Source organism: Microchirus variegatus (assembly GCF_963457635.1).
Source record: "Microchirus variegatus genome assembly, chromosome: 7".
NCBI classification, from domain to species: domain Eukaryota; kingdom Metazoa; phylum Chordata; class Actinopteri; order Pleuronectiformes; family Soleidae; genus Microchirus; species Microchirus variegatus.
The window spans coordinates 19764862-19779988 of NC_139808.1; the positions used below are offsets into that span (position 1 = coordinate 19764862).

The 15127-nt window shown below is 40.3% G+C and overlaps 1 protein-coding gene across 1 annotated transcript in view; it reads right to left on the reverse strand.

Annotated features, from left to right (window-relative positions):
- Positions 1–65: 65 nt before the first annotated feature.
- LOC310929930 (arf-GAP with coiled-coil, ANK repeat and PH domain-containing protein 3-like) overlaps positions 66–15127 on the reverse strand; it is a gene marked incomplete at its 3' end in the record, with an annotated part of 86460 nt that continues 71398 nt past the window's right edge. Inside the window, exons 14-26 of the mRNA XM_083892799.1 lie at positions 14568–14679; positions 14249–14484; positions 13549–13618; positions 13289–13383; positions 12982–13202; positions 11541–11633; positions 11269–11370; positions 9888–10111; positions 8744–8853; positions 7715–7825; positions 7497–7558; positions 1941–1990; positions 66–134 (exon numbers count right to left, since the gene is read on the reverse strand). Of these exons, the coding sequence (XP_083748925.1) occupies positions 66–134; positions 1941–1990; positions 7497–7558; positions 7715–7825; positions 8744–8853; positions 9888–10111; positions 11269–11370; positions 11541–11633; positions 12982–13202; positions 13289–13383; positions 13549–13618; positions 14249–14484; positions 14568–14679 (1555 nt within the window). The remainder of the gene's footprint in view (positions 135–1940; positions 1991–7496; positions 7559–7714; positions 7826–8743; positions 8854–9887; positions 10112–11268; positions 11371–11540; positions 11634–12981; positions 13203–13288; positions 13384–13548; positions 13619–14248; positions 14485–14567; positions 14680–15127) is intronic.

A 15127-nucleotide genomic window follows, 5' to 3' on the forward strand; every position in this document is an offset into this window, starting at 1 on the left:
TGAAGTGGAGTTCAGTTGTGGTCACTATGGCTTCTGGCAGCGGCAGAATTGTAAGCTCCTTCTCCTCAACTTCTCGGGCTGGAGAGACGCGAGGACAGAAAACTCGCGAAAGACATCAACACAGGTGACGTTACCTGCAAAAGGCAACACTTCACATAAGTTCAGGGAGGAAGGAGGGAGGCAGCTGCGGGAACTGTGGAGACTGTAGTGGTTAATCTGCTGTATTGTGCTTTAACATCATAAACAGTTTGTTGTTTTCAGGAAGAAAGAAAAGGAGAGAAACCACTGCTTTGTGCACCCAAGAAAGAGTAAAGCCCTCGGAATGCTTAACTCCTGATATATAGACATTTATATCTTCAGTAATATAACATGACTAATTCTCCATTAAACAAGTAAACGTATAATTTGAAAAGATTGTGGGACTATTTATAATTTATCAGTGCTGATTAAAATTCTCGAAACTCCTGTATATAATCATCAAAGAGGATTTTTTTTTATCAAGCAACGGTTTTAGAAAAAGACAGCACCACCACACAGAGGCGCAGCTTGTGAACAGGCTCGGGGCCCCCCGACACTCGGAGCCTGAGGGCTGTTTTTACTGAAATGTGCAGTGACCAGCCGCCTCCCCGTCCCCCTTTAAAAACAATGGCCGATTTGCAATGACATCTCAGTAGGAAACCTCCCTAAAGGGGCCCCACCTCACATAAACCTGTGTGAAGTTATTGTTCTGCAAGTTGGAAAATGAAGAGGATTATTTACAGTGTAATGCATATCTTTTTAACTCAGTTTATGTTTTAATGTTTTAATGTTTTTAGTTATTTACAGTATTTTATTGTTCTATATATAACCCACATTATAAAACAATATTATTGTTTATTTATGGTTTTATACAGGAATAAACTAGAAAAAAATTCAAAGTCAAGTTGGATGATATTATGAGGTAGAAATTTGATCTATGGAGCCTGTACACAGAGTGCGAAGGTTCTCCGCTCTACTCTGACTGTAGGCTGTGACTGCGGAGTTGACTGTGCTTTGGGAGGTGATCCCGGCAACACACGCTGCCTGTTGAGCACAGTAACTGCAGAGTGATAAGTGCTTTCATGTGAGAGGCTCCAAACACCACGAAAAGTCGGCAGATTTAGCGACAAACTGCTCTGTCAGAGATGCGACAGAAGACAGACAGATAGCTCTGCAAATTACTTTATTCGGTCCGAAATTCTTAATTGGTCATACTTTTATCCTAATAATATGATAATTAAATAATGGTGAGTTTCAAAACCTGGTGGGTTTATCTTACATTTTAGAGTGCAATACGCTTATTAGGAGCAATTTAAGATTACAAACGAAAAGTGTAAAAATAACTATAGTAAGTATAGCTTTAAACTTAAACCCCATAGATCAAATATCTACCTCATAATGTCATCAATACTAACTTGACTTTGTTGTCTTTATGTGCTTAAACACGTCACAATTTTTTTATTTGACATGTAAAGTTTTTGCATACGTGTCTGCTTATGACAAAGGAAAATGTTTGTATTTGTATATGTATATGACACAGTTTCTTTAAATGATCACTTTCTTCCCATAAATCGTAAAATAAAAAATATTTCCAAAATTTTCAAGGTTTCAAAGTTCCCATGCAAAGTTTCTGAAAATTTACCTGAAATCTACCAGTAATTTTCCGCCACCTTTGGAACCCTTGTCACAAAATGTCAAATGCTCATTTTAATATTTAAACTGATCACAATGTATGCCGTAATCAGCGTTCTCAAGGAAGCTCTAAATGATTTCCCACAGAGAGAGAAAGAGTTTGTGCGTGCTGCTATGAGAGAAGGTGATAGATGGAGACACCATGAAGATCATCCCCACACCACCAAAGAATACAATCACCGTATCACACTAATCCCTCTAGTTAAGACGGCCCAGGAGACTTCACTCACTCTATCCCGAACATCCTTGGCTTTAACTCTCCTGCTGCCTGGGGCAACCCCTGTGGTAACAGAAGCAATGATACGTCATCACAATGTTTATTTGCACAAGTGGACACGTGTTGGCTGCATTTAGTGTAAGGTGAGGAATTAGTCATTTCTGGCATGTGAGAACAGTATATATATTTTTTTTTTTCAGGGATGATGTATGAATGCTAATGAGATCACATATAAATGTTTAACACACTGGGAACACTGAATTATTCAAGGCACAATGTTGCTGCTTCAGGCTGGGAACGTGATTTAATACCCATGAGATCTTTTAAGATCTAAATTAAAAGTGTCCTTGTGCACACCTCATTTACATATGCTGTCATTCCCAAAGACTGGGACGGGAACGTTGTGTCCCCAAACACATTTACAGAATGTAAGTTAAGATTTATGTGTCTATGTTTTAAAAGACATGCATAAAATTAAGCTGTAATTCTTTCACCAAACGTCTCATTTGTTAACCATGTAACAGAAATGGCTGAAACATTATGGTCAAATTTGCTCTTATCAAGATTTATGATGTGGCGTCTAAAAAGTGAGTCCCCATACAGAAAGTGTGGGAAACATTGATTTAATTCACCATTTCATTGCGTTTCAAGTCAAAAGTTAGAAAAACAGTATTCTCCCAACATCCAGCAATACTTTAACAGCGAGACATCTAAAAAAATGTTTCTTTTTAAAAATAGAACCATTTCAAATGTATTGCTTTAATGTTGAGAGAATGTTACAGATCAGAGATGAAACAGGAAACAGAAATGAGAGCAACAAGCAGGAAGCAGGGTTAGTTCATCCGGAATTTTTCAGTTTTATTGTATGTATTTTGTTTTACTTTGTTTCCCCCTCAGTGCTCCTAAACACAAGAAAGAAAGTATTCCAAAGATATTGAAATGTCAGTGAACAGAAGACGTTACAGTTCTGTCTGATAGCTGTTTTTTTTTTTTTTTTTTGTGATAAGTAAAAAGACAAACATGAAATAGATCAGACAGTCAGGATCCGTGATTGAATGCTGAGAGGCAGGCAGTTGGCTTTGAGTTGAAATACATAAGTGTACTATTTACAGCATGTTTGTTTTGAGCAGCACCTTTAACCACTCCTATGTCAAAACACACACAGACAATGGACACAACACTGAATACTTCTGCTAGAGCATGGGCCCTTAACAGTTTGGTCACAGTAGATTCACATCACCCGATAGACTGGTTCTACTTGCAGCACATCTACAACTAACGCACCTGCCACATCAAAATCTGTCAGGTGGTGAGTCACAACTCTGTGACCTCTTTTGAACACGCGAGTACATCAAAAGTGTTTTCATCACTCTGTCACTTCACAAAGCATGGTGTAAAACTATGCTGTATCTACTCGGAACAGTTTCATAAAGAAAGAAACAACTGTATTATCATACAACAATGTCAGACACTTTCCCTTTAAAAAATCTTTGGCAGAGGAAAATAATACCACGACAGAAACAACTGTACGTTTGCGCGGGTAAAAAAAAAAACGAATCAAATATGACAGGAATGAGGAAGCCGCCACAGATTTTGTTTGTGGTTAGAAGGATGGCACAGAGGTGTCATGGCGATGCATGCTTATTCCACTGGACTGCACTGTACGACGTGGTCAAACCACAGACAGAATTGTTTCATCATGCTTAATAATGTAAAAGATGTCGAACTTCCCAAAAACAATTCTGGAAAGGCATGCAGAGAATAATGGTCAGCGTTAAAGGTGATATATGTCAGGAATGTATTAAGTCATAAAATGACCATAATGTTGCTTCAGGTAAGGCTCGGGAACATGATAAATCAAAAGATTGACAATTTAAATTTTCATTTGTGGGCCGCAAATAACAACCTAATAACACTCTGAGTCACACTTTGACACAACAATATGCAGCTGCAGGGTCCAAAATGCCCAATGTTACCAAACAGCCTCACTACTCCTCTCAAAAACGTCATGACCAAAGAGACAAAAGGAGGGTCTGCAGTGGGGATGTGTTAAAATTGAGACAACTGAAAGCAGAAAGTTGAAGACTGACTACAGGACAGGAAACGTTACAGTTTGGTAGGATAAAAATGTATACTGCATGCTTCACTATGCAGAGGCTGTAAAAATGTACATAAAAATCAGCAAAAGCATTTTAGCTGAGTGTTTGAGCTGTCCCATCCCTATTAGGTACTTTTTGGTGTTTCCATTAGGAGCAGTACCAAAATAACCAGCCCCAACCGTTCCATTTTTGGCACCCTTCCCTTCGGGTACCAGAGCTAGACCGGCTCACAGAAAAATGTGGCCGTACATTCCGCCTACCAAGTAAAGGTACTGTTCTCAGTCCAAACGCAAGCCTGAACCAAGCTTTACCATTACAAACCCTATCATACTGTACCAAACCAAACCATACCATGATGGAAACACAGCATACCGTAACTCTCTCTCAAGTGGTTATGTGTGCAATTTGTGTTAGGGAAAGTCTGACGGCCCACAATGTTTACATTTAATGTGCAGTAACTGTTTTGAACACCAAAGGTCAATGTTGTACATATTTAACATATATCACCTTTAACCAGTGTGAGAAGACAGAAATGTTCATGTCCTTTGACCCCACAAGCAAGTAGACTGTTCTAAAGTAATGTCTCACCACAGGTACCGTCAAATGCATGAGTATTTACAACAAAACCGGGCGAGGGGTTATTTACCAAGAATCACAGTTGTTCTGAAATTGTCAGAGAAGAAGTTGGAGTGAATCCAGTTTGATTCACTCCTTTACTGCACTGCAACACTGCCACGATGTGATTGCACATCACCTTCACAACTCCATCCTCACAAGAAACCAAAAACTAACTGTGAATAATTTAAATAATGATACCCCGCAACTACAATTTCCAAAGTAAAGGCAGTAAAATCTCTATCAGTGGTTTGTCTGAATGCCAAATAGTTGTACACATTTCAATCTAAGGCCATTCTAAAGTGGAAATGAAAGCAAAAAGTCTTTCATGGAAGTGCTATTACAGGGTGTAATTTGAACACTTAGATTAAAATGACAATCATTAACAGGAGTGCAGATGAAAACTGCACCCGAGAAATGCATTGCACTGGTCCTCTGGGGAGATAAAGATAAATACAAATGAAATAAAATATACATATAGATAAAGATATACAATAACACAAGTGGACAAGAACAATCTAAAAACAAAAAAGGTCACACTAGCTCAAAAAAATGATATAATACTAAGAATGGGAAAAGTGCACAGTTTCTTTTTTCCTTTACATAGTGTATCATATTATGATATATTTTTTTTTACTCTTTCAGTGACACATGCACTCCTTTTCTCTCCTATTCACTCACTCACTCACTCACTCACTCATCATGTCACAATCTATCTAAGAGAGCAGGTGAGGGTCTCTTCCCCACAAGTCCTTCAGTATTTCTGTCACAGTTTCACACTGAATTTCCCTCCTGATTCCTCTGCACACACAGGAAACTACTCCACCCACGTCTAATGTAGCTTGTCAGTTTCTAATTTTTCCAAAAGCAATGGCACACATATACCATTTTTTTTATCACCTCATGCCACAGCATAACACATTTAAAAGATTACCCATGTAACTTCTAAATATCTATATTTACATTTCTGATTGAGAAGAGCTGGTTATGCTGGATGTCACACAGAAGGTTTGGATAGATATGAAGTGATGGGGGTTAGTAGAGGTCAGAGGTCAGAGGTGTCACATTCTCACACAAGAGGTTATACCACGTTTGATAACTCTGTAAAGGTCCAGTGTGTAAGAATTATAGGCTTAAAAAACAGTTTAAACCCAGGTTTTAACATGTTTATGACCGCTAGGAATGTGATTAATCTGCATTCACTCCAGATCAAAGTACGCCTGCGACTACGATCAGCATTGGTGGGAACTGGTAACACCAGACCCAGGGGAAATATGCTGCTTTTGTCTTCATTTCTGCTAAAGATGCAAAATGTACAGAATCTTACTGTTTACAGCTTGGGACAGCACTCTCACGTTTTTAAATTCATCATTTGGATCAAGGTAACGCTCGAAAGGAAAGATGCTATTGGTTGTCATGAAGTCATCACCTAATTTGCATAATAGACCCATGTGTAATTAATACACGTTGTAGGAGAGAGAGACAAAAAAGTGAGTAAAAACATTATAAATGTGCTTAGATAGTACAAAGTAACCACCAATATTCGCTCTGAGCTGCTGTCACTGCTGTGTGTGTCTGGTCTTATTAGAGTCCCCGAAAGTCTCTAATAAAACCAGAAAAAGTCTCTAGTTTTGCCGCTAGTCGCTTTATAGAAAAAGAGTCGGTAGAGGCGTCTGAATACTCGCAAAGTTGGCAAAACTGCTTGAAAGTGGGACAAAAGCGAATGATGTGACGTCACATTTGTGGGAATGGTGTTGCTAACATTTCCCAAGTATACACTGTAAATTTTGTGTGAGAGAAGCTTTATAGTCAATACGTTTACATGCACAGTTCAATCGAGCTAAGGCCATAGTCCGACTAAGGCAGGCAACTTGCCGAGTCCAAGTATGCATGCGGAGGGGAAAAAAGGTTAATTGGTTGTGTACGTCTGACTCCACCTCCGCAGGTGGCGCTGTGTCTCTCTACAAGCTAGTGTGTACTGAATTAGTTTGCTGTCACAGAAAAACAAACGAATCGCAGAGAGAAAACCAAATGATGGTCTTAGTCTGACTAAAATCGAACTTTTAACATGCAGGTAAACGCATCTAATGATCAAATTTAAAAATCCTCTGCTCGTACTTCCTGTTTGCAAGAATGTCAGGGAACTACAGTGGCCTTTACATACCAGAAAAGATGGCATTCTTCTTTGTTTGGGTACTAGACTTCAGCTTCAAAATGCAAAATGAACGCTCTGGCTAGTTTGTCCCTTTTTGGCTGCTGTAGAATTATGGCGGTCGCAAAGCTTGGCCCTTTTTACTTGTAAAAGTGATTATCCACTTATACAATATTACCTCCTGCATGTTACACACTGGACCTTAAAACACCCCCCCAAAAAAGGAATTGCCGTCTGTGTGTGTGTGTGAGATGGAGCTAATATAGCATGGCTGGTGCTGAGTCATAGCAAGCAGAGACATGGTGATGATGCAGAGAAATGGAGGTGGTGACTGTATCATCAGTCAAGTTAGAAAAAGGTCCATCAGGGGTCTCCCTATGACACCACACACCCTCACAACGACCAAGTGGTACGCTCCACTCTCTTCTCAGACGCCCTGAAGAAGTTCCCCATAAGCCTTGATCTACACGACTAACAGACCTGAGATCAGTGTCTAGGGGCAACTTTATCTACAGGGTCACTTTCCGTTTCCATTCAAGAGCAATATATACCATAGTATGTACTGTATATATACTGTATGTGTAGGGCACAAGCTATGCTCCTGGATACAGAAGTGACTAGCATTCGTCTATCGTGAGGCAGATGAACTCTTGGATGCACTTCCTATACTGCTGCTCAGTGGGGCTGCTGCTGTGGTATTGACCTGGTTGACCCAACGGAGGCTCGGCCTCTCGCATCTCCTCGTTCATCCGCGCTAGACGCAATCTGTTGAGGAGAAACAAGGACAGAGAGGAGGAAGGGAAAGGCAAAGAGAGAGGTTAAAAGGTAATCTATATCAATGCAAAGAGTAAATAAGCAGTTGTACATATTTTACAGATAACACCTCTAAGTAATAATAAAAGAAGATTTAGGATGATTTACAGTGTGACGATGTCCGCATTGGCAGCTTTCACGGCAATGCTTAGTGGGTCGCGACCCTGCTCATCCACCTCCGTCTGTGACGCTCCTCTCTTCAGGAACAGACACACCTGACTGTAATAATGACACAAAAAAACTGATTTTAAGTGATAATCACAAACCAGCGGCCAGCGAAATCTGAACAGTTGAGTTATCTTTGTCTCATATCAGTGAAGGTAATTCCACATAACCCTCATTGTGTTGTACGTCTAGTCAGCCATGACAAAAATGTAGATTCCATCTTCATTGGACACGTCGGTCAAAACATGAAGTGAGAGTTGTGAGACGGCATGTGAGAAATGCAACCCTTTGTGTCTTCTATTCTTACGTCAAATCCAAAAGGACCTACTCAGGCTTTTTTTAGTACAGTTTTAACAACTGCATTAACACAAGGGAGCTTTTATTCTTTTTTTTTAGTGAAGTAACTTGGTATATTGAAAGCATTTATCAAAGGTTTATATTGCATTTATCCCAAAAATAATGTTATGTATTTCAATGTCTATTGGAGTAAATGTAAAAATAAAATTATATATATATATATATATATAATGTCTTGCCTTTTTGCTTCTTTTGAAGATCACATCCCGTGCAGTGCGTCTTCAGTTAAATAATAAAACATCATTGAAGGCCCAGACATTATCCTCCCTTTACATAATGAACATGTTGGCGCCTCCTTTACTAACTGTCAAAACGTGCTATAAAAGGTGACGTAATTACACGATGTAGCGAGGTGACACAAGTTAGCGTATAAATAAGGGTGTAGCAGTTGTAGCACGGCTCAGCATGGCATGTTTAGTTTTGCTTTTCCATTAGTGATAGTACCTGGTACCTTTTTACTACCTTTGACAAGGTTCCAAGTGAGCTGAGGCGTTACTAAAATGTGACGTGAACAGACCGCCGGGCCACTGATTGGTCAGAGAGTGTGGTCACTGGAAGAGTCACGAATGAGCGCGTTGTCCGACACAAGAATCAAGCCAAACAATGCTTTCTCACCCTGTGTGTCCCAGGTAGGTGGCGTGGTGCAGCGGTCCTCTGCCTCTCATGTCCCGCTGATTCACATCAGCACCATTCTGTAGCAGGAACTCACAAGCAATGAGAGAACCCTGTTCCACAAACAGACATTATGTTATTTTTTATTTTATTTACCAGATAAAATAAGTTTTGATAATTCTTTATTATTGAAGCTACTTCTTTTATTTCCTCTTTGTTAGTCTTGGGGTGAATTCCAATTCCTTGCTTAACCCTCAATCTTAACCCTCAATCTCAAAAATGCGCGCTCCCTCTAGTGCAAGTGCTGTCCCGATTCTCAGAAAAATTAAGTTGAGGGTCAAGTTTAAGGGCTGTATCGCCCTCAATATTGAGATTTTCCGAGACCACCCTTGGGAGCAAGGGCTACCCAGAATGCTTTGCGTGTTTTGATATAACAAAGATGGCGCCGAAGGCAGCGATACGAGTACGCTACAAATTAAGTATTTTCTTTGTTAATAGAGATATAAAAAATGATGAAAACCATTGTATTATCTTAGTTAAGGCCCATATTATGGATTACTTACTTCATTGTTGCGTAACATTTATTTTTATTTTACGATCTTTTGTCAATAGCCGGCCGGTGCGGACAATCGATCGTTTGCTATGGTTTACTTTTCAATAAGCCGTGGTGTGTGGTAACTGTCAGCTGAATATGTCCGTGGTTGTGGTATTTGTATGAGTATCATCTTATAACTAACTGACAACCTAATAACTTGACTGACAAACGGATCATAATAAATAATCGTGACGTAAATGTGTTCTTCTTCTTCTTCTTTTTTGGAGTTGACAGACTGGACGCAGCTTTCGCGTTATTCTGCCCCCTACAGTCTGAAGACGTATCTGCATTTAAGGGGTGTCCCATTTCTAAGTGACAAAATAACCCTCAACACTTGGTTTTGAGGGCCAGTTAAGATTTAGGGTTGAGCTTGAGGGTTAAGATAGGAATTGGAATTGGCCCTTGTTTTAATTTTGCATTCTTGCTGTTATTAATCTGTCAGGCTCTACTTAGCTTAGTTCCTCCATATCTGCACATTCTTCGTTCTTGGGAAGTTCTCCATCTATCTGTTCATCTAAACATTTGCAGGCCCGCACAAACACAGCGTCTCACCCCGATCACGGCCTGTATGAGCGGCGTTTTTCCCTCCTCCTCTTCACTCGAGGCGTGGACGTCAGCGCCGTGGGCGACCGCCTCGGCCATGAGAGGCAGGTTGTGCAAACGCGAGGATCGGTAGAGAAGCGCCCCGGGATGCAGCTCTCTGGGATCTTCTGGGTCTGAAGACGTTTCCTGTTCGATCTCCACCTCACCACTGGAGGACTCCTCCGACTCCTCCTCTACAGGGAGGTAAGGAAACAGGACAATGGTAATAACTGCGCCCCTGATGAAATGTAGCACAGTTAGGCAGTTTGTCAGCTGACCAGAGAGCATTTCTTGACCTGAAATGTCCAGTGTATAAGAGTTGGTGACAGCTAAGGGTGAGACTACAGACTAAGTATGGCCACCTGCACTTATTGTCTACCTACTGGAAAAAGACCAAATGTAACCACTAGTTTTAGACCCAATCATCATCAAATAGGAGTGTTTTCCAAGGGGGCGTGTCTTTCCATGGGTTTCCTCAGTAGCTGTGCTGCGGTTGGACATACTCCCTGTTTCCAAGTGTGTCAGGGAACTACGGTGGCCTGTGCTTACCAGAAAGCATGTAAACACTCTTTCACAGTTCAATTCACTCCAGTTTTTCTTCTTCTTCATTTGTTTATGCATCAGTTTTATATGGTTTTGCAAAAGAAACAAGCACAAAGTGATGACCTACCGTAAGACAAACCTCTTGTCTACATTAAAAGGTTCATTATGTAATAAATTTAAAGCAACTGGCCATAAAATCCTCCTAATATGTCACAGAGACTCAGGAATAATGTTCATATAACAAACTGAACTCACCAACAACAACAGTACAGACAAAATATTTGCATTAAAAAAATATTTTGCAGACTGCAAATCATGTTTATGTTTTGAAATCATGTGTTGGCATGTGGCGCCACCTACCGCCGTCTACCAATCATTGCAGTCAGTAGAGTCTCAGCTGCAGAGCAACCACGGGTTGCCAGTTACATCAGAAAACGAAACCTAAAAGACCTCAGTATTTTGAATTTGAATGTAGTAACCGTTTTTGGCCACATTCTTACATATGGCACCTTTAAATATTAAAGATTTAATCTAAGATGACAAAAACAAAACCATTTTTTTTTTTTTTAAAGCAAGTATACTGTCATACAAGCATAATTATAGGTAGTATATTCAATTTTAAACACAAATGTGTTACACACTGGACCTTTAAGTTGTATTATGTGTTGTTTTAAAGGGACATTTTTGATCTTTGATGCAACCTTTTTAGTCTATACAGCAAAGTTTTTAGTTGAAATGTGGGTACCAAAGTCATAAAACAGTCATAACATTCTCCTATTCTCCGTTAAACACACAAGCTCACACTTACCTTCTTCCGTGACACTGTCCACCACTGAGCCAAAAACCAGGATGTCACTGCTGCCGTCAGTGCTTCCTCCAAGGCCGCTGTCACTGCTGAGACCTGCGGGGCCAAGTATCGCCAAGCCACGGACACGTTAATCACAATATTATATTACAGCACATACTGCACTGGTCAGACAAACAGCATCACCGTAGGATGACAAAATTAACATAAGACATTAATTATGCAGAGTGTGTGTGTATGTGTGTGTCTGTGCACTGACTGTGTTCTGGACTTACTGCGAGGACCAGAACCAGTGTCAAAGTAGGAAAACAGTGAGTCCAGCTCATCCGGACAGAACAGGGAGTCCCGGCGAAACTTTGCTGCAGCAGCTGCTGCCAAAAAAAAGCAGAGAATCACACGATTTCAGTCTCTCCACAAGTGTAATATCTGTCTGACACCTTAACCATTTACTCGCCCCCAGACACTGCTGAACCACCACAGTCATCTGCTCTTAAACTCACACCGCTCAGTTTTAGTGGCTCCACAGTGGAGGAGGAGGAGGAGGAGGAGGAGAGAATGTAGCATTTAAAATTTGCAGATGTCAGGAAAAAGTCTCTCCTTGACTGTGAACACCTCCAGCATTGTCAAACAGATCCAGCACTTTCTTAAGCAAAACTCCCAGGTTTTGCCTCAACATGCTGAATCAGCTGTAAAAGGCTGACTAGACTAGAATTGCCTGGCACACACAGTGCCACACATGCAGCCCTGATGAACGAAGACGTTTAGCTCAAATATTTTACATTATTACACCTATAATGGACATTTTAAAAGAGCTTACCAAGTTTATCACATCTAGAACACTGATCAATCCCCTTTTAAGTTTATTAGATTTAAATATTTGCCTTTACCTTCTAGCATTTAAAGCGGACCTAGACCGGAAGTTCCAATTAACGCTGTTTTTTTAGTATGTATCTGGGTCATTACCTTGTTTATGAAGCCCTGAAGGTTCTAAACAAACAGTTCAGCCATTGCTGAGAACGATGTGTTTTATTGTAATCTCGGGCTCAGCGAGATCTCTGAAAATCCTGTTATAATTACGTAAACATCGGTTCTCCTGAACAGCAGATCCTCCTGCTCCGGGCACTAGTCCGGGCACATCCGGTTGCGTACATTGAACCGCAGAAGAAGAATAACGTCCGTTGTGGAGGTGTTTCACGAGCGATTTTAAATCTCATGTAAGGACTGTGACACGCTATGTCATATAAATGTTAGTATAGATATGTGTGTGTGTATGTGTGTGTGTGGGGGGTACTTCCCGATTCAATTACGATTCTACGAGAGCTACGGATTGATTATAAAATGATTATTGATGTATTAAGAAAAAAAAAGACAGTGAAATGCACTTATGTCAATTAAAATATTGAATATTAGTGTGAGAAATAATTTACTTTTCTTTATACAAAAGGAATGGCATGTATTCTATTTAATCATTATGAATCTATAGAAAAATTATAAGAACGACATAAATATTAGAATGAATTGAACACCATGGTTCTCAAAATGTGGTAGCTCAATATTTCTCATTGGTGGTGGTACTTGGTGGAACCATTGGACTAACATGTACAGATCTCTTTTAAAAGTCCAATTTTAGTCCGACTAATGTAATCATTTGGTGTTGTTCATGATGTAAACTGATACTGACATAAACATAGGACATAAAACATCTATCTCACTCACCTGCTGAGAGGTTTGCAGGTGAGGCGCTGCCCGGCTCGTAGCGGTGGTACTTCCTGCGGGCCTTGTTGGGGGCGCGGACAGAACTGCTGTGTCGCTGGCACTTCTTCACTGTCCAGGGGCGGGACTTCCTCTCACCCTCCACTAATGCCTCGTTGCCGCTCATTTTCTTCAGGAAGCGCTTCTCCACGTATTTGGACTTGATCCAGGCTTCCTTCTCCTGCCTGAAGGACGATTAACGACGGACCCATTACAGCCTAAGTAATGATTATTTTGAGTTTTGTTCCCTATCACGGAGAAGGAAACCAACCTTGAACTGGAGGGTCCAGGTTTTTTTGCTCCTTGTTCCTCACAGCCTCCCTCATAGATCTGGTTAATCACAGTGTTCCCCAATTCACACATCAGCTAAATGTGGATGAAGAAAAGGACAAAGAGAAGAGACAGAGACAGAAAGGGAAAACATGTATAGTTTTAAAAATTGTTTCAGCAAAGCACAAAAAATAACATCAAACTACAATCGGAAAAAAAAAAAGAATCAAAGCTGTTTGCACACGTTTTGAAGACACACACCTTCAGTAACTCTGGCTCCCATGAGTCTAACGTCAGTGAACGCACTTTAGAGCAATGGACGCCTAAACTCCTGAAAGAAACAAGGAGGACAGAGGGGAAAAGACGTTTACATCAAGATTTCAGCACATTTTCACATTGACAGTCACTGTGAACAGTCAGATCAGATCTGGAAATAAATAGATTTGAATCAGATGTCTAGAACGTGATTGGTAATAATAGTTACCAAGGTTATAATAGTTTCGGATTTTTCATTAGAGTCTTTGTTTTTAAAATGAGTTAGTTTTAATTCACTTTAAGAGCGGGTTTGATAGTTTTCTATTAGTTTTTTGTTTTTGTAAATGCTTATTTTTAGTGTAGGTTTTTTGTAATATGGAGTATTTGCCAGGTGCAAGATGCAAAAAGGTCAAATAAGTATTGTGTCATAAAAACCCAACAAAAGATGCCATTTTAAAAGTTTAGTAGGACAGATGAACAGAAATTAGCCTGAAGTGCAAAATGTGCATCGTTGTGCTGAGGTTGGATGCAGATAGTGTGCCAAATAGCCAACACATGAACATAACATACATTTATTTCAGAAAAAGTCTTTCCAATTAAGTTTTGTTATTTCATTAGCTTCCGTTAACTATGATAACCTGTTTGGTGATGTAACCGCAGCCATACAGAGACTAATGTGGCAGTTTGTGATTGTTTGTGCACATACCTGTGGATGCCCGAGCACTCGATGCAGAGCAGCACTCCCAGGTTGATGGAGGCCCAGCATGGAGAGGTCTGGCTGCAGTCACAGCACAGCTCGTTGCCAGGCAGGCTCTGCACCCTCTGAAGGAGGCTTTCTCCCCCTCCTCCCCTCACTCCTTTATCCCCTCTCTCCCCTCTGTCTCTGGGCTCGCTGGCGGAGTCGATGCTGCTGGTGGAGGGCGACGCTGTGCGGTCCAGGCGCTGCAGGGACAAAAGGAGAGGCAAGTTCAGAGACGGAACAAAAGGTAACAAAACATAAAACATGTGAGTGTGTGTGTTCTTACCTCTATGTAGTAGTTGTCAGTGATGTCTTTGTAAGCTGAGGCGATGCTTGCCTGCACGGCCTGGATCCAAGCCTGGCGCAGCTTCTCAGACTCAGCCTGCAGCATGCAGCTCCTTCAGAGTGAGACAGAATGACATGTGATGTTTAACCCTTAGAACACACTGCATTTAGGATGACTTTTACCATGACTATGTTCAAATGTATACAGAGGCTTTAAGAATATGTGCAATATAGAGAGTCGTTTGTTTTACATCTCTATAGTTATTTTTTATTCTATTTATTTATTTATTTATATTTAACACTTAGTGCACCCTTGGTAAGTTGCTGTGGGAATAATACACAACTGTTTATAGTGTTTATAGGTCACATATTCAGGCTTTACAAAATGCGTTTTTCCGTCTTCTAATGTGTTGTTGAGTTATGATTCATTTTATATCACACTTTTTGGCCAGTGATATCAAGTAGCAACAATTGTGCAGAAGTCACAAAATACTTTTTTTTAATTTTATTTTTGTTCAGAAAAACGAGCCGAGCGAACTCTGAGCTGTGACTTAGTTCCAC